The 23,521-nt window shown below is 40.4% G+C and overlaps 1 protein-coding gene across 2 annotated transcripts in view; it reads left to right on the forward strand.

The window, feature by feature from the left end:
- Positions 1–23,521, forward strand: part of COL3A1 (collagen type III alpha 1 chain) — a 110,499-nt gene that overhangs the window by 75,478 nt on the left and 11,500 nt on the right. For both annotated transcript variants that reach the window (XM_056535003.1, XM_056535004.1), the window contains 15 exons: positions 1,003–1,056; positions 2,754–2,861; positions 2,971–3,024; positions 5,540–5,593; positions 5,978–6,139; positions 6,333–6,440; positions 6,618–6,725; positions 6,915–6,968; positions 7,051–7,158; positions 7,769–7,822; positions 7,978–8,085; positions 8,565–8,618; positions 8,717–8,824; positions 8,973–9,261; positions 17,978–18,168. In XM_056535003.1, coding sequence (XP_056390978.1) covers positions 1,003–1,056; positions 2,754–2,861; positions 2,971–3,024; positions 5,540–5,593; positions 5,978–6,139; positions 6,333–6,440; positions 6,618–6,725; positions 6,915–6,968; positions 7,051–7,158; positions 7,769–7,822; positions 7,978–8,085; positions 8,565–8,618; positions 8,717–8,824; positions 8,973–9,261; positions 17,978–18,168 — 1,614 coding nt within the window. The remainder of the gene's footprint in view (positions 1–1,002; positions 1,057–2,753; positions 2,862–2,970; positions 3,025–5,539; positions 5,594–5,977; positions 6,140–6,332; positions 6,441–6,617; positions 6,726–6,914; positions 6,969–7,050; positions 7,159–7,768; positions 7,823–7,977; positions 8,086–8,564; positions 8,619–8,716; positions 8,825–8,972; positions 9,262–17,977; positions 18,169–23,521) is intronic.

Here is a 23,521-nt window from a genome sequence, read left to right on the forward strand (position 1 = left end):
TCCTCTACATGAAGCCACCAAAGAAACTGCAATCACTTCATGCATGGCGGGTCATGCCTGCTAGCAGAAGCGAGGGACTCGCCGGTAATGGTGGACATTGCCCGCAATTAATCCTTCAGATTCTGTGATCAATACTAACTAATCAGACCACCGGCTGCGTAATCATGGAGGTCCGATGAGTCCCCTGCCTCCTGGCCTGCTCCGGCTAGAGAAGTAGATTGCCAATAGTACTGATCAGTGCTATGCCTATAAACAGCACCGAACAGTAATAGCAATTTATAGATTGCTATTAATAGTCCCCTAAAAAAATAAAAGTTTACTATATATATATATATATATATATATATATATATATATATATATTATAAATATGAGTAGGCCCCTGTTCTCAGTTTACAAAAATAAAATTGTTCACACAATGGAATTTTTTTTTGTGGGGGGGTAAAATGGAAGTTGTCATTTCAAAGTACAATGGGTCATGCAAAAAACAAGCCCTCATGTGGGTCTGAAGATGAAAAAATAAAAGAGTTGTGACTCTTAGAAAGCAAGGAGGACAAAACAGAAATGCAAACATGAAGCAGGCTGTGTCCTATAGGCAAAAATGGGCTTAAGGGGTTAAAAAAATAGAAGTATTAGCAAATTCTTTTCTGCAGCTGTCCAGGTCACAGTCGCATAGCTATTTACGGTTCAATTGTAGTGTAATCATAATATTTGTGTAACAGTGTTATTGACAGGAAAAAATCTTTGTGCAGATGTCACTACTTAGAAGAGGTGAAATCTGCATCATTCCCACTGGGAATCAGTTGCAGATAAGGCATTCTTCACATCATGCTAATAAAGTTTTATGTTTTAAATCCTTTTTATGATTTTTACTTACATAAACAATGTTAGCTATTATCATTTTATAAAAATCTGTTTTTAGAATAATGCAGAACTTTGCATCTGAATGTAACCAACATTACATAATGTTACAGTTTATTTTTGTTTATTTTTCCCCTTTAGGGAGAACGTGGGGAAATTGGTCCACCTGGTCCCGCTGGCTTTCCTGGAGCACCTGTAAGTGACTCTGGATAGTATTCCTCCCATCAAGCTATAATGTATTACAGCCAAAACTGTTGAGTAAAATAATTACGGTAGTGATTACACTATTTCACAATGTCTACAGTCAATCTTTTAGGTGTAGATGTGGAGTAAGAAAAATGTTACGAAGCACCCAGCCTCTTGTTTTTCTCAGGTCTGACAGTTTTTAGCTTGGCATTGTGGTTCAATGTGTGTGAAATTTAGATATTTTCTACACCCAAAAAATATTTTGTTTAGTCAAGGGCTTATATGGCTTGCAAGAAAGCCAGAAATGTCAAAGGCTTATATAGCTTGCTACATGCATTTTCTTCTCATTTGAGGACAAAATACAAGATTTGACCATGACATTTAGTCTAGGATAACACACAGAAGTAGTGTGCCATGCAGCTGGTTACCTAATATGTTTCAAACCATTACTTTTTACCTGATAAAAGTGAATTGTAAAAGTTTTTTAGTGGTAGGGAAGTCCCTAACGTGTACATCCAATATATACATTTGGTGCCATAGTATAAGGACTTAGTATACCATGTGGCATAGCTGTATCCAGTTCAATTAAAGGGGTTATCCAGGAAAAAAAACTTTTTTTCATATATCAACTGGCTCCAGAAAGTTAAACAGATTTATAAATTACTTCTATTAAAAAATCTTAATCCTTTCAGTACTTATGAGCTTCTGAAGTTAAGGTTGTTCTTTTCTGTCTAAGTGCTCTCTGATGACACGTGTCTCGGGAACCGCCCAGTTTAGAAGAGGTTTGCTATGGGGATTTGCTTCTAAACTGGGCGGTTCCCGAGACACGTGTCATCAGAGAACACTTAGACACAAAAGAACAATCTTAACTTCAGAAGCTCATAAGTACTGAAAGGATTAAGATTTTTTAATAGAAGTAATTTACAAATCTGTTTAACTTTCTGTAGCCAGTTGATATATATATATATATATATATATATAAATGCTTTTTCCCGGAATACCCCTTTAAATAGGTCTGCACTATTTCATCCAGTGGACTCAGCTGCATGGATGCACTTTTGGCCTCCTTTTCCAATGCATTGTTGGGCTCCTTTTACAATGCATTGAGGCAGTGTACAGCAAATTCCTCTTAAAGTAAGCATGGGGATAGGTCTCGGCACATACATAAAATGGATCTATAGACCCCATTATTAAAACTGTACATTAAATGCATCACAAAACTGTGGTATGTTGTGGATAGTGCATAGTCTGCACAGATTGCATTGGCTACATTTGGATGGGGATTTATATTGCTAATAACTGCAGCATTTTTTAGTGCAGAATGTGCACCAGAAACAGGCAAGAAATAACATTTTATACAGCTTTAGGGTAGGGACACACACGCATATTTTGCTGCAGATTTGCTTCAGCAAATTTTGCTACCCATTGACTTTAATGAGTGGCAAAATCTGCTAAACGTGCAAATGCACGTGTGAACGTACCTTTAGGGGTACTACATATTTTCCTACCCATTGGTATATTTTCTTTTGCAGATTTGGTTTAGCATATTTTGCCACTCATTAAAGTCAACGAGTAGCAAAATTTGCTGAAGCAAATCTGCAGCAAAATATGCGCGTGTGAACATACCTTAAAGCTACAAAGCAACGTAGACTACATAACACCTTCTTCTAAGGGAGTTTCTAACCTTTTTTATGTTTTGTGTTCAGGGTCAGAATGGAGAACCTGGGGGTAAAGGAGATAAGGGTGGTCCTGGTGAAAGAGGAGAGTCTGGTCCTCCAGGTGTTGCAGGACCTGCTGGTGGTCCTGGTCCTGCTGTGAGTTATTTTTGATTTCATTCTATTTATTTTTCTATTACCATAAACATTTTTTTTAATTAGATTTGTGAATTTAAAATGTATCTGTTCATCCACACTCTCATCACAGGGTGGTCCTGGTCCTCAGGGAGTTAAAGGTGACCGTGGTGCACCAGGCACAGCTGTGAGTAAATATATTTATGTATATATTTTATTTTGATTTATAATGTCATACAAATCTATGTTTGGTTATAATTCCACAAAGGTGTAGAGCAATGTCAGCACTAATTCTGGTATTAATAATGGCTAGGTTCTAGAAATATATTGGTATGTTTCAATACATGTAATTAAAAAATATAATTGTAATATATTTATTCTATAGTTATTCTGTATATGTCCCATGATCAGAATGAAAAAAAAAAAATACCAAGAGAATAAAAAAAAGCCTTGGTTGATACTTTCCCAACAGCAACATGTTTAAAAGTAACAAAGACCTATAAAAATTAGCAAAAGCTGCATTATAGTTGTTACATGTCTGCCATTGTCAATGAAGGGTATCACTGCAATTTGCTTACTCCTGGCGCGCAAAAAAACAAATGTGTGTTCTTTTATGAACGACTTTTTGGGTAAGCAAAAAATTACCAACAGCCTTTACCTAAGCAAATTTCAGTTTTACTGTGCAGTGGTCACAAATTTATGATATGTGAAAGTCGCTCGTAGGCAAAAAAAAAAGTTGCAAACCCCTTACAAAAAGTCACAAGTCAACTCCAGGTCTGACCTAGTGTGCAAAACTCCCGTACTTGAGCAAATTTAAAAAGTCTCAAAAAAGTCTCACAAAAGTCTATGCTGCGTCTTTTTTGTTTTGCTCATGTGAGCCAAATTTAATAAACCCACTTTGATAGTATGATAAAGATGTGGCACATAAGCAACTAAAGCAAAAAAAAGAAAAAGGGGGAGATTTATCAAAACCTGTCCAGAGGAAAAGTTGCCTAGTTGCTCACAGCAACCAATCACATTGCTTCTGTCTGTTTGTAGAGGCCTTGTTAGAAATGAAAGAAGCGAGTTGATTGGTTGCTATGAGCAACTGGGCAACTTTCCTCAGGACAGGTTTTGATAATTCTCAACCAAAATAATTTCAGAACTTTCTTACCAAAGCAACAATGATAAATGTATGTATGTATGTATATATCTACATGTATATATATAAAACTCAATGGGGGATATTTATCAAAGTTGTCTATGTCCCGCATCAATATAGACCAAACTACAGAGGGTTAGCCTAGTCTATTGTGCGCCTAATTTATCAAAAGTCACATGGCTCTTGATAAATTCTGTGCACAGACTTTGAGATCTATGCTTTAGCCTGTATTTAAACCTGCTCCAACATGGTCTGACATTTCGGCGTACATTCAGCCAATGCGACTTGTTGCTGAAAAGTTGCTTTTGATAAATTCAGCACCAATGCATTTTACTGTTCTAAAAATCCTCTAAAGCAAAAGTCGCAGAAAAGTCGCATATATTTAGACTGCGACTTTCTGTTCGAGAATTTAGACAGGAAAAATCAGTCTAAATCCTTTGATAAATCTCCCCCAATGTGTGTGTGTATGTATGTGTGGGTGTATATTGCCATGAAACTTGATACACATGTTACTTATATGTCAAGAACAAACATAGGATAGGTAATTTAACCCTTACCCACCCATTTGCGAGGGGCGGGGTTTTTGTTTAAAGTCCAATGCAATTCCATGGGAAATGTATGTTTCAGCATAACTTGGGGACGGCTGGAGATAATTTGCAAATACTTGGTCGCATGTTACTTCATGACAAATAATTAATAATTAAATTAACCCTAACCTACCCCCTTATGTGAAGGATTGAGTTTTTGTTTCAAGTCCCATACAAGTATATTGGACTTCTGGTACCTTACTCCACAAACTCCGCTCTGCATCTCCTGATGAATGCGTCAGTCAGACTGGCAAGCTGCAACCTCCCCCCATTCCATGCTCCATCTTGAAAAGACATGCTCACCCTTTCAGCCACACCCCTTTTATTTTCAGTACAATATCAATATTACAATATCTTCATCACAACTCAGCCCCACCTGAGGATGGGATATAAGGATTAGAAACCAGGATTCGATATGAGAACAGGATATTTGGATGGGATATGAGGTGGGATATGGGGACTGGTTATGAGGTTGGGTTATAGGGTCAGATATGGGGATGGGATATGAGGACAGGATATGAGAACAAGATATGAGGTTAGGGTATGGAGATGGGATATGAGGACAGGATATGAGGTCAGAATATGAGGTCTGGATATGGGGACAGGATATGAGGACAGGATATGAAGATGGGATATGAGGTCAGGATATTGGTGGGATATGGGGAGGGGATAAGGGGACAGGATATGAGGTCGGGATATGAGGACAGGATATGAGGATGGGATATGAAGACGGGATATGAGGACAGGATATGAGGATAGAATAAGAGGAGGGTATTTGGGGAAAGGATATGAGGAGGAGATATGGGGTCAGGATTTGAGGACAGCATATGACAGCATTTGCTTTTCTTCCCCCACAAGGATTAGGTAGGAAAAACCGGGCAGTGCCGGGTACTCAACTAGTATAATATATATATATAGAAACCAATATTTTTGGACCTTAGATTCATTCAGCATATTTGTTTTATGCTCTACAGGGTGCTGCTGGATTCCCTGGTGCTCGTGGTTTACCTGGACCTCCAGGATCTAATGTAAGTAGACACCATGCATGCCTGCTGTCTTTGATACCCATCTGAATCATAAATCTAAAAATGATATCAAACTGTATATTTTATTTATTACAACTTAATACAATACATCTTTAGAATACCATTCAGAGTGGTATGAATAATACAGCTAACTGGACATCCTAGCCAATGTCTCTTAATATATAGATATCATATAGATGTCTCTTAGCCAATATCTCTCAGCATATAGATAGCAAACATGGGACTGACATGTATAATTATGCCATTTAATCTTTTGCATTATAAGAATGAGTAATATTTATAGGCATGCTTTTGTAGAGAATAATATTGGTTTGTTTAGTTCAGTGCACTAACTGAACTTAACCTGAATCTTTTTCTTTATTATAGGGCAATGCTGGTCCTCCTGGTGCTGCTGGTGGACCAGGAAAAGATGGTCCTCCAGGTCCAGCAGGCAGTTCTGGTGCTCCTGGTAATCCAGGTTCTGCAGGTCCAAAGGGTGAGCCAGGTCAAGCAGGAGAGAGAGGTCCACCAGGTTCTCGAGGAGAAGCAGTTAGTATTTACTATATAATTTCAACTAAACCCAAAAATTGACAGTGCAAGAATTTGAGAATATTTAGCATTTTGCAATTAGAATTTAGTTTGGCTGTGAATCCATTGAGAAATCCTCCAAGAGTTATAAAAGTGGTTTAAGCATATCAAGTTATATAGTATTTATAAAGTATGTTCTTTATTTATTTCACAGGGTGCTCCAGGTCCTTCTGGTATCTCTGGCCCAGCTGGTTCACGTGGTATTGTAGGTTTACCTGGTCTACAGGGTAGACCAGGTAGTCCTGGCCTTCCAGGTGCTAAGGTATTGCATAAATCATTTCTCATGTTACATATTGTTTTATTTTTTCTATATGTTTAGTTAAGTTTTGGCTACTTTGCATGCTAATATCTTACATCTTGCAATAAGAAAGCCCATACTGAGACTGTGTGATACCTTATTAATTTACATAACTTCACAAGTTATTTATTTTATTTTAAGGGTGAAGATGGTAGACCAGGTACCAATGGATCCCCGGGTGATCGTGGTTCTCCGGGCCCAGCAGGCCCAGCTGGTCTTAATGGTTCCCCTGGAGAAGCTGGAAGAGACGTATGTTACTTATAACATGGGCTTGTAAAAAAACAAATATGATTATTATCTACAACCTCATTATATAGTTAAAAGTAAATGAAAATCCTGGTTTTTAATGGAATTAGCTATCATTGGGAGATCTTATTTATTATTATTATTATTTTGTGCATTAAAAAGTAACTGTAAAATATTAATTTTTGCATTAAGGGTAATGCAGGTAGTGATGGCTTGCCTGGACGGGATGGATCTTCTGGCCCAAAGGTAAATATGTAATTCAATCATTTCAATAGTATGCCATATTTTTATTTATTTATTTTTATTAACCTATTGTACTGTGTTACAGGGTGATCGTGGTGAAAATGGCTCCCCTGGTGCTCCTGGGACTCCAGGCCACCCTGGTGCCCCAGGCCCTGTTGGTCCAGCAGGAAAATCAGGGGATAGAGGAGAAACTGTAAGTCTTCTTTATTAACAAATAATATGGTTAACAATATGTAAACATATTTTTACTTGCGATAAATCATGACATGCTAATTAACTCTTTTTACAACAAATAATTGGACAATAATTTAATAATCTATATGCTGGTTCACATAACCAGTTATTTTTCAGTATAAATGATTAGGATAGCTTTATACAGTTAAACAGTTTCATATGTTAAACATTTGCTAAAATAAAAACGGTTCCTGTCCTCACATAATAAGAATAAATCATTGAGTTATTTATTGGGCTAATCTATTGTAAATATAACAGATACACAAAATGGCAACAAGAAAGTAGGTGAAAAGAAAATATTTGACCAAGAGAGTAGTATCATACAACATACTTAAAAGGATTAAAGGTATATGTTTCCTGAATATCAGAATTTTGAAGTTTAGTTAATTTAAATTTAATTTGTCTTGTTTAATATATCACATATGGTCAACCTCTGTAAAATGATTTGTTAGGGTTAAGTATCGTACTGTATATTACCTAATTGCATTACCCAATTCAAAATCATGGGAAGCAGAATAATTCTCTGAAAAATAAAAACACAATTTCACATACACTTTCTTTTATTTTAGGGTCCTGCTGGTCCTTCCGGTCCTGCTGGTCCTGCTGGTGCTCGAGGTCAACCCGTAGGTTTTGAGCATTTCTTTTATTGCTTGTTTACAATGGAATTTATACTCCTCACATTCTGAAATATACCATACTGTATAGCTAGATAAATATAGTGGGAGAATGTCGATGTTGATTAAGATTATAATGTAAAATTTTCATGCATTTTTTTTAGGGTCTCCAGGGCCCAAGGGGAGATAAAGGTGAAGCAGGAGAGCGAGGTACCAATGGAATGAAAGGTCATCGTGGACACCCCGGCAATCCTGGCCCCCCTGGTGCTCCTGTAAGTTTACATCAAGGCTCATAATTATTTTTAATTTAAGCTTTTTAAGTTTAAGTTTTTTAAGTATTAATGGGAAAAAAATTTGATGATGTATTTACAATATAGTCTCCTCAGTTCAAATCATATTACTTACTGCTTTCTTCTGCCAATATTTAGATTACATTTTTTACATTGGAACTGTTTCAACGAATCACTGAAAATGTTATTTAAAAAAAGATATACTGCATAGTAAAATATATGTAGTGCTGTCTACTATTGAATAATGCTATGTACACCTCGGTGGCTTAGAGGCTCTGATAGGTTCAAATGACTTATTCAATTGTTTTTGTGGGAAAATAGCACTGCAGCATTATTCTTTTCTTTATATAAACAGACTCCTTTGCCACAAGATATGTAAGTTGGGTCCATCTGGGGCTATTCATGTCCATTGTTAATTGTGTAAAATGTACATTATTTAAAATATAACTATTTTATTTAAGGGTCCTTCTGGAGAACAAGGTGTTGCTGGATCCCCAGGTCCTCTAGGTCCTAGAGTAAGTAAAGCATTCAAGTTTGGTATACATTTTTGGAATGCTGATTTCAGAAAGAACAAAATGTTTAATAATATGATAAAAATTATATAATGTTTTAGGGTCCACCAGGATCTAACGGTGCCCCTGGTAAAGATGGCACCAGTGGATATCCAGGACCCATAGGACCTCCAGGTCCCCGTGGTAATAGAGGAGAAACTGGCCCAGAGGTAAAATATATTTTTTAAAGCTTTTTTACATAATAAATAACACAACTACTACTGTATATATAGAAAGCAATCTTTAGGACAAATAGGTTGCAATAATTATTATAATTATTATTATTATTATCATGACTAGTTGGTTTGTATATTCTAGGGTTCATCTGGACAACCTGGGCTACCAGGACAGCCTGGTCCCCCTGGCCCACCTGGTCCTTGCTGTGATGGTGGAGGAGCTAACCTTGGTTCATATGGTGGGGAAAAAGGACCATCATCTCCATACTATGGTGACCAACCAATTGATACAACAACTACTTCTGAGATTATGTCCTCATTAAAATCCATCAATAGTCAGATAGAAAATATAATCAGTCCTGATGGAACCAGAAAGAACCCAGCTCGTAACTGCCGTGACCTTCAATTCTGCCACCCAGATCTTAAGAGTGGTAAGTAGTGCACAGCTATTATAATGATTATGGAAGTAAGAAGCGTTAGAAATTTTAATGCTTTTCTATAATTTGCACTTGAGACAGAACTCAAATTCTATTTGAGAGCACATTTATTACATAAAGTGGCATCAATGCCAGACCCACTGACAATCTGCTGGCTCTGGCAGATTCCTGGTGGGCCTCCCAGATTGTCAGGGGGATGCTCAAATGTGTTCAAATTATTAGAGAAAGCTATGAAGAGGGCTGCAGGGTTTTGGCTCTGCTGCAGCTGCTAGACATTGCTCCTTTTTCTTTGAGTTCTGGGGCATTGGTTTTTGCACAGGCTAAAGGCAACAACAGTGAGTGGTCCTGGTGCAGCATGGCACTCCAGCAAGTTTAAAGAGGTTATGCAGATACAGGACTGTGTGAAGGTTATGCAGACAGCTGTTTTTTTTATGCAGAAGCTGTTTATTTTATTTTTATTTTTTTTTCACCGTGATCTGTAGTTTTTATCTGAACTAATTTGGCACAGAACTGTATTTTATGTTATATTAGTTTGAACAATTCCTGATCAAATATATTTATTTTCATTTACTATTTTCTTTTCAAATGCCAAAAAAAAAAAAAAAAAATATGATTTAAAATGTTATTATGAAAGTGGTTAATCTATACATTGGTTAGATTTTTTTTCTTAAATTTTTTAGGCCACGTAAGGGACTTGTATGAGCCATTATTAGACTCATACAGGCTCATACAGATCAGTGCAGCACATCTGTACTGCACTGATCCATTACTGTTGGTAGAGCCTGCCACAGTAAAGCTCTATCAATAGAAGATCATTGGCAGCCACAGCACCCTAGGTAAAGGCTTGGGCTGCTGTGGCAATGGATCTCATGCATGCGATTGTGTCATGGGTGGGAGATCCAAACCGCGATTCTGGTAAAAGAGAAACTGGTGGTATTTGGTAACTTTAAAAGCAAATACACTAAGCGATTGTCTGAGCTTGTGATATACAATTAAGGGACTTTAAATTGAGGGAGTATAATTGAATAATTGACTTCTGTTTTTTACTGTTTATTTTTGCAATCCCCAAAACTAAGATGGAAAATGTAGTCCAGTGTAGATCTTGCATGATATATGCAATCCTTGAACAGCAGTTCAAGGGTGCATACTGCTGTGCGAGATGTGTGCGAGTTGTTCATTCAAAAGCCCAGATCCTGGATCTAGAGGAGCAACTAGCAACACTAAGGCACATTGACAACTTGGAAAGGAGTCTGCTTCTCACTGATAAAGCACTCTGTGAGGTAGAGGGGGGGGGGGGGGGATAGTGGGATGGAGGTGCAGAACAGTCAGACAGTTAGCTGGGTTACAGTTAGAAAACTGGGTAGAGGGAAAAGTGTCAGGAAGGCTAGTCCTGAACTGGCACAACCCAACAAGTTTGCCTAGTGGGCAGATGAGGGGGATGTCATTTTAGAACTAGCAGTACTGCAGCAGGGCTCTGCCTCTGACCGCCAGGGGGGTGACTGCTCCAGCAAGGAGGGAAGGAGGAGTGCAGGGCAGGCCAGATAAGACCATGTAGTGGGGGACTAATATTATTAGGGAGACAGACAAGGCGATCTGTCACAAAGACTGGGATTGCTGAACAATGTGTTGTCTTCCTGGCGCTCGAGTTCGGCACATTGCGGATTGTGTTGACAGGTTGCTGGGTGGGGCTGGAGAAGACCCAGCAGTCATGGTACACATTGACACCAATGACAAAGTAAGAGGTAAGTGAAGTGTCCTTAACCCCTTAAGGACACAAGGTTTTACAGTTTTGCATTTTTCTTTTTTTCCTCATCACCTTCTAAAAATCATAATGCTTTCAATTTTGCACATAAAATTCCATAATATAGCTTATTTTTTGCGCCACTAATTCTACTTTGCAGGCACGTTAGTCATTTTACCAAAATATTCAGGGCGAAGCGGAAAAAAAATAATTCTGCGACAAATTTGAAGAAAAAATGCCATTTTGTAACTTTTGGGGGCTTCCATTTCTACGCAGTACATTGTTCGGTAAAATGACATCTTATCTTTATTCTGTAGGTCCATATGGTTAAAATGATCCCCTACTTATATACATTTGATTTTGTATTACTTCTAAAAAAAAATCATAACTACATGCAGGAAAATTTATAGGTTTCAAATTGTCATCTTCTGACCCCTATAAATGTTTTACTTTTCCGCATACGGGCCTGTATATTTTTTGCACCGTGATCTGAAGTTTTTATCAGTATCATTTTTATATTGATCAGACTTTTTGATCGCTTTTTATTCATTTTTTCATGATATAAAAAGTGACCCAAAATACGCTATTTTGGACTTTGGAATTTATTTGCGTGTACACCATTGACCGTGCTGATTCATTAATGATATTTTTTTTATAGTTTGGACATTTCCACATGCGGTGATACCACATATGTTTATTTTTATTTTTTAAATGGGAAAAGGGGGGGGATTCTTACTTTTATTAGGGAATGTGTTAAATGATCTTTACTAATTTATTTTTACCCTTTTTTTTTTTTGCAATAGCCCCCGATGGCTATTTCAATGCACATACAGATCTCATACACAAATCATTGCCATGCATTGACATGGCAAAGATCAGTTTAATCGGCGGTCGATTGCTCAAGCCTGGATTTCAGGCTTGGAGCAATCAATCGCCAATCGGACGCAACAGAGGCAGGTGAGGGGACCTCTGCTCCCATCTAGCTGATCGGGACATCGCGATTTCACTGCGATGGTTCTGATCAGCCCGACTGAGCTGTTGGGAAGCTTTTACTTTCATTTTAGATGCGGCGATCAACTTTGAATGCCACGTCTAAAGGGTTAATAGCGTGCAGCACAACGATCGGTGCCACACGCTATTAGCCCAGGGTCCCGGCTGTCATTAGCCACCGGGACCGACCCGGTATGATGGGGGGTCACAGCGTGACCCTGCGTTTTATACCGGGACCGGGCACAGGGTATACAGGTGCGCCCTGCATCCTTAAGAGGTTAAAAATTATTTCAGGAACTTAGGCCGCAAGCTTAAGGAAAGGATCTAAGGTAAGGTAATATAAGGTAATATTTTCTGAAATGTTACCAGTACCAAGAGCCACACCTGAGAGGCAGTGGGAGATTAGGGAGGTAAACAAGTGGCTCAGAAGCTGGTGTAGGAAGGAAATGTTTGGGTTCATGGAGAACTGGGCCGACTTCTCTGTTGGATACCGGCTCTACCATAAGGACCGACTGCACCTCAATGGGGAGGGTGCAGATGTGCTCGGGAGAAAATAACTTTAAACATAAGTTTAAACTAGGGACTGGGGGGGAGGGGAACTACAATATAGAGTGGAAAGATAGTGTAGATAGAGAGCTGAAACTTATTAATGTAACTTTGGTTGGAGTGGAGGGAGGGGTTAGAATAGTTATTAGGGATAGGCTTCATATGAAAAAAAGCATACACCTTTGAATTGCTTTTTGACTAATGCCAGAAATCTAACCAATAAAACTGACAAACTGGAGTTGATATTGTCTGAGGAAAATTATGACATAGTGGGTACACCAGAGACGATAAATAGGACTGGGCGGTCAACATACTGGGCTATAGTCTATTCAGGAAGGAGAGGACGAAACGGAAAGGGGGAGGAGTTTGCCTTTATGTGAAGGCCGCACTGCGGGAACATATATGGGAGGGAAACGATAATGTGGAGTCATTATGGGTAGAAATATACGGAGAAAAAAAAAAAACTTCTGATGGGGGTTTGCTCTAAGCCACGAAATATAATGGCAGAAGATCAATTATGAAAGCAAAAAGACAAAGCAGCAAATCAAAATGAGGTTGTTAGGATTCGGCAGGCTGGAGGTGGATCCTCTGTGTCAGAGAGGGATTGGCGTGGACCGTGTCGGTGGACCGGTTCTAAGTTGCTACTGGTTTTCACCAGAGCCCGCCGCAAAGCAGGATGGTCTTGCTGCGGCGGTAGCAACCAGGTCGTATCCACCAGCAATGGCTCAACTTAGCTGACTGCTGAGAAGGCGTGGGACAGAAGGACTAGACAGAGGCAAGGTCAGATGTAGCAGAAGGTCGGGGCAGGCGGCAAGGTTCGTAGTCAATGTGGATAGCAGAAGATCTGGAACACAGGCTTTGGACAACACTAAACGCTTTCACTGGCACAAGGCAACAAGATCCGGCAAGGAAGTGCAGGGGAAGTGAGGTAATATAGCCAGGGAGCAGGTGGAAGCTAATTAGGCTGATTGGGCCAGGCACCAATCATTGGTGCACTGGCCCTTTAAATCTCAGAGAGCTGGCGCGCGTGCGCCCTAAGGAGCGGAGCCGCGCGCGCCAGGACATGACAGCCGGGGACCGGGACAGGTGAGTGACTTGGGATGCGATTCGCGAGCGGGCGCGTCCCGCTATGCGAATCGCATCCCCGCCGGCAGTGTCAGTGCAGCGCTCCCGGTCAGCGGGTCTGACCGGGGCGCTGCAGAGAGAGGAACGCCGCGAGCGCTCCGGGGAGGAGCAGGGACCCGGAGCGCTCGGCGTAACAGAGGTGGTAATAATGGGGGACTTTAACTATTCTGATATAAGCTGGGAGACTGAGAAATGCGAATCTCATAAAGGAAACAGGTTTCTGACTATAGCTAAAGACAATTTTCTGCCCCAGTTACTCTGTCAGGTTTGTTGGAAAATATTAAGTCCAGAAGGGCGCCCCCGACAGAGTAACTAATGTACAGTAGTGATGTTGCGAACATAACATTTTCGGTTCGCGAACGGCGAACGCGAACTTCCGCAAATGTTCGCAAACCAGCGAACCGGGCGAACCGCCATTGACTTCAATGGGCAGGCGAATTTTAAAACCCACAGGGACTCTTTCTGCCCACAATAGTGATTTAAAAGTTGTTTCAAGGGGACTAATACCTGGACTGTGGCGTGCCGGAGTGGGATCCATGGCAAAACTCCCATGGAAAATTACATAGTTGATGCCGAGTCTGGTTTTAATCCATAAAGGGCAAAAATCACCTATTATTCCTAAATTCTTTGGAATAACGTGCTTTAGCCCCCTTTAGACAGCACATAGATTCCCTCATATTAGGCAGCACATAGTTAGAGCCCCCCTTTAGGCAGCACATAGGTAGAGCCTCCCTTTAGGCAGCACATAGAGCCCCCTTTAGGCAGCACATAGTTAGATCCCCCTTTAGGCATCACATAGTTAGATCCCCCTTTAGGCAGCACATAGATTCCCCCATGTTAGGCAGCACATAGTTAGAGCCCCCCTTTAGGCAGCACATAGAGCCCCCCTTTAGGCAGCACATAGAGCCCCCCTTTAGGCAGCACATAGATTCCCCCATATTAGGCAGCACATAGTTAGAGCCTCCCTTTAGGCAGCACATAGAGCCCCCTTTAGGCAGCACATATTTAGATCCCCCCTTTAGGCAGCACATAGATTCCCCCATATTAGGCAGCACATAGTTAGAGCCCCCCTTTAGGCAGCACTGGTTTTATTTCACAGCCCAAAAAGGTATTTTTTTATTTATTATTTGAACAACTATCACACCAAATGTGATTTGCACTAGTGTGACAATGAGCAAAAAAGGTTGCCAGCGGAGTTCCCCTTTTAAGCAGAGGTCCCCAACCAGGGTGCCTCCAGCAGTTGCAAGACACACGGACTTAACGTATAGCCCTTTTAATACTGTAGTTAGTTGCTTGAAGGAACTTAAGTTTTATACCGGAGTACCCCTTTTAACCAGCGGTTCCCTCCCAACCAGGGTACCTCCAGCTGTTGCAAGACACAGGGACTGAACTTATAGCCCTTTTAATACTGTAGTTAGTTGCTTGAAAGAACTTAAGTTTTACACTGGAGTACCCATTTTAACCAGCTGTCCCCTTCCAACCAGGGTGCCGCCAGCTGTTGCAAGACACACGGACTGAACTTATAGCCCTTTTAATACTGTAGTTAGTTGCTTGAAGGAACTTAAGTTTTACACTGGAGTACCCCTTTAAACCAGCGGTTCCCTCCCAACCAGGGTGCCTCCAGCTGTTGCAAGACAGACGGACTGATATTTGAGCCCTAAAAAGGGCTTTTTTGGATGCTGTCCTTAAAGCAGATGTTAGACTAGTGCTTTAGGAGTAAAGTGGACCCTGAATACACCACCTAGCAGCAACCTAGCTATCGCTTTCCCTATTACAGCAGGAGCAGCTTCTCTGTCCCTCCACTTTCTAAGCCTGCAGCATGCCGAATGAGGGTAAAATGGCGTCTGTGCAGGAGGTAGGAGGGTCTGGAATGGAGGGACTGCTGCTGATTGGCTGTAATGTGTCTGCTGACTCTGACTCACAGGGTCAAAGTTTACCGCAATGCTAAAGTATAGGGGGCGAATCGAACTTCACATATGTTTGCCTGGCGATGCGAACGCGAACATGCTAAGTTCGCCTGGAACTGTTTGCCGGCGAACAATTCGCGACATCTCTAATGTGCAGGTAGAAGGACACCTAGGAAATAGTGATCATAATATAATACATTATAACTTGTTCTGCAATAAGGAAACCTCTCGAGGGGCCACAAAAACACTAAACTTTAGGAAGGCAAAGTTTGATCAACTCAGAGAAGCCCTTAACAATATAATAACAAAATAGAAAATACGGGTGCTGGCCGACAATCCAGCACTAAGAATGAAAGGCAACTTAGGAGGTGGAGCTGCGGCGGCACGAGAGTCACTGGAGTCCGTGGTGCAAAGGTCTAAAGGGCACTAATAATGCAATCAAAGAAGAGACCGCAGACTGCACTCACCATCCAGAAGTGTGCTTTATTTAAAGCTGTGCATCGCATGTACGGGCAGGTGCAATGGGAGTGGCAGGGTTGAGGACCGGGACAGACAATTTCGTGCGATGACCCCGGAGTACAGCTTTTGAGGGTGCAGCTATTTCATTTAAGGGCACTGCGCAGCAGGGCTCCTTGGCAACAGGTAAACAAGTTTAGTCATGTGACCGGGGTCAGGGGGGAAAAAAACATGATCTGGAGAACAAACAAAATAAATGTTACAGATGTACATGCAGTAAATTATACATAGAAAAAGTCATAAAAACGGGGAAATTTCATAATGATCATTTAATCCCAGTGAACCGGTGGCATCTAATTTAATGATCCACTGGGCTTCCCTCTGTAATAACAGTGCATAATGATCGCCGCCGTCTGGGAGGTATGGTATTCATTCTAAACCTGCAAACCAAAGTTTGCTACAGTCTGTAGCATGGGTTTGGTTCATGTACGCAATTAGGAAATTATAAGCCTGTCAGTTTAACCTCCATTGTATGTAAATTGTTTGAGGGTTTTCTAAGAGATGCTATTTAGGAGTATCTTGATAAAAATAAATGTGTGACTCCATATCAGCATGAGTTTATGAGGGATTGGTCCTGTCAAATTAACCTGATCAGCTTTTATGAGGAGGTAAGCTCCAGACTGGACCAGGGGAATCACCGGATGTTGTATATCTTGATTTTTCCAAAGCAATTGACACTGTGCCACATAAAAGTGCATAAAATGAGAATGCTTGGGCTGGGGGGAAATGTGTGCAAGTGGTTAAGTAACTGTCTCAGTGATAGGAAACAGAGGGTGGTTATTAATGGTACTTATTCTGATTGGGTGACTGTTTCTATTGGGGTACCACAGGGGTCAGTGTTGGGTCCTATTCTATTTAATATGTTTATTAATGACCTTGTAGAGGGGTTGAATAGTAAAGTAGCAATCTTTGCAGATGATACTAAACACTGTAAAGTGGTCAACACAATAGAGGACAGTGCACTGTTACAAATGGATCTGGATAGGTTGGAGGTTTGGGCTGGGAAGTGGCAGTTGAGGTTCAACAGTGATAAATGTAAGGTAATGCACATGAGGAAGAATATCCGGGCTGGGATTATGTATTAAATTGGAGAACACTTGGGATTACTGACGTGGAAAAGGACTTAGGAGTCTTAGTTAACAGTAAATTAAACTGTAGTGACCAGTGTTGGGCAGCTGCTGCCAAGGCAAATAAAATCCTGGGGTGCATCAATAGGGGCATAGATGCCCACGACAAGGAAATAATTCTACCACTGTACAAATTGCTGGTCAGACCACACATGGAACACTGTGTACAGTACTGGGCACCAGTGTTCAAGAAAGATATAGTGGAGCTGGAGAGGGTCCAAAGACAGGCAACCAGAGTAATACATGTAATGAGAGGACTACAGTACCCGGAAAGATTATTAGGATTAGGGTTATCTAGTTTAGAGAAAAGAAGGTTTAGGGGTGACCTAATAACTATATCTAAATATATCAAGGGTAAGTACAGACAGGGGTTTTTTACTGTAAGAACAGTGAGTCTATGGAATTCTCACCCAGAGGAGGTGGTCATGGTGAACTCGGTAAAAGAGTTCAAAAGGGGTCTGGATGCATTTTTGGAGAGTAATAACATCGCTGGTTATGTATACTAGATTTATAGGGACAGATGGTTGATCCAAGGATTTATTCTAATTATCATATTTGGAGTCAGGAATTTTTAATTTTATATATTTTTTTGCCTTCCTCTGCATCAACTCTGTAGGGACTCATTAGGGATATAGGTTGAACTTGATGGGCTTTTTTCAACCTTATGAACTATGTAACATACAAACTCCATGTAAAAGATACAATTTTATCAACTAATATTGTGCTCTGTTATAAACTATTGTTCTTTTGATTTTCAGGTGAATACTGGATTGACCCTAACCAAGGTTGTAAAATGGATGCCATTAAAGTGTTCTGCAACATGGAAACCGGCGAAACATGCCTTAATGCCAATCCTAGAAATATTCCACAAAAGAACTGGTACACCAGTCCTGAAGGCACTGCTAAGAAACATGTTTGGTTTGGCGAGTCTATGAGTGGTGGATTCCAGGTAAGACTAATGAAAGTTAGTGTATGGTTTCTACAATGATAATAATGCTGAGTTTAGACTTTTCATTGCGACTTTTGCTTTAGAAGCTTTTTCAAAAATTATGGAGGTATGCCATAGTATGGTTAAAGGGGTACTCCGGCGCTAAGACATCTTATCCCCTATCCAAAGGATAGGGGATAAGATGCCTGATCGCGGGGATCCCACCGCTGGGGCCCCCCGTGATCTTCCACGCCGCACCCTGTTAGAATCAGCCCCCGGAGCGTGCTCGCTCCGGGTCCGATTACTAGCGATCATGGGGACAGATCATAGTGATGTCACGGCTCTGCCGCCGTGTGATGTCACGCTCCGCCCCCTCAACGCAAGTCTATGGAGGGGGCATTACAGCTGGGACCCCCACGATCAGGCATTTTATAAATAAAATAAGATGTCTTAGCGCCGGAGTACCCCTTTAACTTTTTGCAATGGTCATGAATTTTTCATACCCAGTTTGTCACACAATTTGTTACAATGCCTTCAATTTGTCACAAATCTACACCAGTCCAGACATGGCTTACATAACTGGCTGCGGACAGCATTTTTAAAAAGTCACATATTTTGGTGCATGGGTTAAAAATCCCAGGAAAAGTCACAGAGAAGGTACCATAGAAAGTGGAATACTGAAGTAGAAAATGTCTACCAGCCAGGGGCGTTGCTAGGGACCGAAAGATCCAGGACGCACTGTACAGGAATAATTTGCACAATGACTTCACAGTATAGGGTTAATATACCCAGGGACAATATAGTTCAGGATTAATATACACAGTGATGTCACAGTACAGGGATAATACACACAGGGATGTCACAGTACAGCAATAATACACAGTGATGTTACAATTCATAGATATTACACAAAAATGTCCCAGTACAGGGATAATACACACAGCGATGTCACAGTACAGGGATTAGACACACAGTGACATCACAGTACAGAGATAATACACACAGTTATGTCACAGTACAGTGATAATACACACAGCAATGTCACAGTACAGGGATAATACACAGAGTGATGTCACAGTACAGGGATTAGGCACACAGTGACATCACAGTACAGTGATAATACACACAGTGATGTCACAGTACAGGGATAATACACAGGCATAGGGTAATATGCACAGTGTCTATTAATACTGTGATGTCACTGTGCATGGTGGTGGGGGGGGGGAGGTTGGACACAGTATATATGCCCTTACCTTTGTAACCTGACAGCCCTGTTGTATTCTTTGCTGCTGCATGGCTTGCACTCTCTGGTCTTTCTTTTCCTCTGTGTGAGTCACATGACCAGCAGGGGAAGCTGAGCAGGCAGGCTGAGATTGCTAAGTGTATGGTAGTGTTTCCAAACCAGTGTGCCTACAGATGTTGCAAAACTGCAAACTTCAGGATGTCTGGACAGCCTATGGCTGGTTACAAAACACTGCTGAATGGACTCCTTCAGCAGCTGACATTTTGGGCATTTGTCTTTTGATTTGGGGGCACAGAGCCCGAATGTTTTCATCTAGTGAGACCCCTGGTACCAGCACTATATTTATCATATGCCCTGCACCATTAAGTACATTTAGTGCATTTACACATTTTCCACCACACAAATCAAAAGTGTAACCTTTTGGATTTAGTTTTTGCTTTTCTTTTGCCCACTATTTGTCCTTTTCTGGCATGCTGTGTGGGGATTGCTCAGTCCTTTAGTGATCACACTTCTCTCTTTAGGTTAGTGCCATGGATTTTGTTTTACTCCCTGTTTTCTACTATTTACTAAGATTGTACTAAAGGTTCACGTACATCACCCTTGATAAATATCCCCAATGTGTGCACTGGAAACCATTTTTCCATAGACTTTCCTAGAGCACATATTAGATTACAACCCTTTTTATTCCTTTTTTCACAGCTGTATTCTTCTTGCAGCTTACATGCATTTTAAAATGTAGTCCTATTAGAGAGACACAGCAACCAGCATAACTTTTAGTGACAGGCACTCTTTGTCACAAGTTGAAACACACTAGTAAACATGGACATAGGGGCGCTCAATTCCAAATGAAAGTCCAAATGAAAAATATAAAAATGAGCAGCCTTCACCAGTTGTGTAGTCCACTTACCACATAATGCTTCACATTACAGACACATGATATGGATTTTATCAGTGACCCAGTAAATATCTGACCCATATCCTAATTCGTTATCAGAATGTATACACCACAGTAAATCAAACAGAGTTGTGTCAGTTTTGAATACTTCATACTTCTACCTTTATTTGGCAGTCGTCCATGTTACATAGACATTGCAATTAGCATAAGTTCCTACCCTCTATGGGGAGGTGTTTTTTAGCCCTGGCATACCATATGCATACCATTTAAGGTACGCCCTCTGTCTCAGATATTTTAGAAGGTTTTAGGTGTTGGCTAGAACAGAAAATTCCTCTACTCAACGGGAGGAGGGAAAACAAGGAGCAGAGTAGCGTGGGGGATGAGCTTTGTCAAATAGTCTTTTTATGCTGCATATATATATATATATATATATATATATATACGCATCCATTACAATCTCCCTTAAAATGACTATTTTACCTTTCCGTAATTTCCATCATCCTAACTCATCTGCCCAAATGTGTTTTCTCAAATGCTTCACTGAACTTTAGACGACACATGGCTTGTCCATGGACCCCCTTAGTCTCAGACTTTACACATATGAGCCGGCATTTATCATGGTAGTAGTAAGTGAAGCATTTTTCTACACCTTTTTTTGTGTGCTTGTAATGTCTAGGAGCACCAAATTTATTAAATGGTCACAGAGCATTTGATACATTTTGTGCAGGTGACATTTTCTGAATTTCTTTCTTCACATACACCAAAAAGCTAAGCTAAGTCTGGGCCGGTGTAGTTTTAGAGACTTTTCAGTGACTTTGTGCCTTTTGTGCGCCTTTTCACAAAAAGGCACAGTTCACAAAACCCTTCCATATCATGTGTATGGTCAAAATCAGTAACTCCACATCAGCAGAAATGTGTAAACCAAAAGGTGCAAAAAAAGGTGCAAATAAACCCTACTTGCGCCTTTTTTGAGCCTTTTGTAGACACAAAAAATAGTCTAAAGACAATGATAAATGTCAGCCATGGAGTTAGATGCTGTCCCTGTGGTTCACTGGTGTTATAGATGGCATTGAAGCTCTGTAATGTGGAATAGGCTTCATCAGTAGTCTCGAAGTCCACATTTGTCATCACTGGCATGGCATTCTCGACAGCCTTCTCACACATATTTTTTTTTTAGGCAAAGCAAAACACAACACACAACAAAAGCAAGATTATCAGGATTATAAGTATGGTTATTCCTATTTGGGACAAAGTCTTTTTCCACCCACCCATCCAATCAAAGTATTGATCCCAAGGGTCTGAGATTCCAGAATCATTTTTAAGTTCTACTGACAGGTCTCCCCAAACATTTTACATACCCCCCCCCCTTTTTCCGCTAACACCATTTTGGAATGTCATAGTGGATGTAGCACTTAGTTGTTCGGCCTGACCTTTAAGAGCATCCACTGAGATATTTCTGAATCTCTGCTGGTTATAATAGATATAATTAATCCAGTCTACATTCTTGTTTATGGAAATCTGGGATATTATAGACTCAAATCTGGATTTTACTTGATCTATACATTTTTTTATTCATCTGGTACCCCCCTTGGGACTCATATAGCATCAATATACACATGGGGGTCAAGGCTCCTATCAGGTGCTGCAGATTTACTTCTAGAGTGTGGTTTGCGTTCCTTTGTAGGTTCGTTAATGAATCACCCACTAAGATGCTTATTTCACCACGCTATTTGTACAGGACACCAATGCTCACCCACTGATTCTCCTCATACAATGTCACATCCTAACAATCCATTGTGATTATCTTTTCCTCTGGAACAACCATGGTTATGTAAAGACAAAGATTTAACAGTTATCAGAGAACACATCTTAGATACATCTATACGGGTCATCATATGTAAGCGTCTCTTTCCTCACTTATTTCCTGACACACACTCATGTGTTTAAGGAACTGGGTAACAATTACAGAATCTGAACTGGGCACAACTTTACAAAAGGTTTTTAGTTTTATTCTGTACTGTATCTATGGTTAGAGAATCAGTACAGTCAGACAAGGACATACTTATATTGGTCCACCTTAGGCAGTTAGATGGAGTCTCTAAAACAGGTAAGATGGTTATGGAGTGTGTTGGTCCAGGTGCCTTTATTGTTTTACCTACGTCATAACAGATGTAAATAATGAAGTCTGTACAAACCTTTCTGCATTGTTGAATCCTGAGGCCACCCAATGTATGGACATTACTACACACATAGCTCCCTTCTGTTTAGTGTATGGGGCCATTTATGTTTCCATGGGATAGAAGGCTCTTGGCACACACAATTTCTTACCGACTCTCCAGATGCCCTCTTTGCCCTGTACCACCTCTTTCTTCTTCCATTGGCCTCTGTCAGCATGCATTGTTGGTTCCTGCAAGAGACCTAACCAGACAGATCCACACTTCCCATCTACCTGTACACTCTGTATCATAACTGTGGGAGGAAAGGAGCTCTGCAGCCTTGGCAGCCTTCTCCACCATCCAGTCCCCTTGGCTTCTGGGGTTGTTTCCTTCATGTGGGTCTGAACTTGTATGATGGGCGCCTTCTCTGGCAGCTCTAGGACTTTGAACACTTGAATTACAAACTACAGATTCTACATTTGATTGGTTTGCCCAAGGATTCAAGAAAACCTTTACTCCAATAGGCCCATACTTGTGGGCGGTAATAAAAGTGTATCCGCACCCATTATGTCTTACCTTCAGATATCTTACACATCTCAGTGAATATATTCAACTCTAATTTCTGAACCGACAGCTCAGATCGAGTGGTTTATTGAAGTAGAACTTCGTTCTGCATGTGGCCACCATATATCCTGTCTAGTGTATTACATATTTGCATCACTTGGAGCAAACTTACAATTACAACTCAGCATCAACCATGGATTCTCTATTATCCTATAATGGCTCTTGAATATTTAACCTCATAAGTTCAAGACAATCAATCATAATCAGAGAGTAGCAAAGAGTAGAGTAGAATGGTCTTCTTTTTCAGCATCTTTGTGTTACACTAAATTATCATTATAAAGTTATCCACTCAAAATTGATGTTATTCAAATAAATGCAATGTAGAATGTATAGGTGTATCACATTGGTTATACATGTACTATGAACATTTTCTTCAAGTCTAATGTGACGTTGTGTTCCAGTAGACCAAGGCTGTCATTCTCCCTATAAGTTCCACCTTTCTCCTCCCACTCCTCT

The sequence above is a fragment of the Hyla sarda genome, chromosome 8 (assembly GCF_029499605.1).
Source record: "Hyla sarda isolate aHylSar1 chromosome 8, aHylSar1.hap1, whole genome shotgun sequence".
Taxonomy (NCBI): domain Eukaryota; kingdom Metazoa; phylum Chordata; class Amphibia; order Anura; family Hylidae; genus Hyla; species Hyla sarda.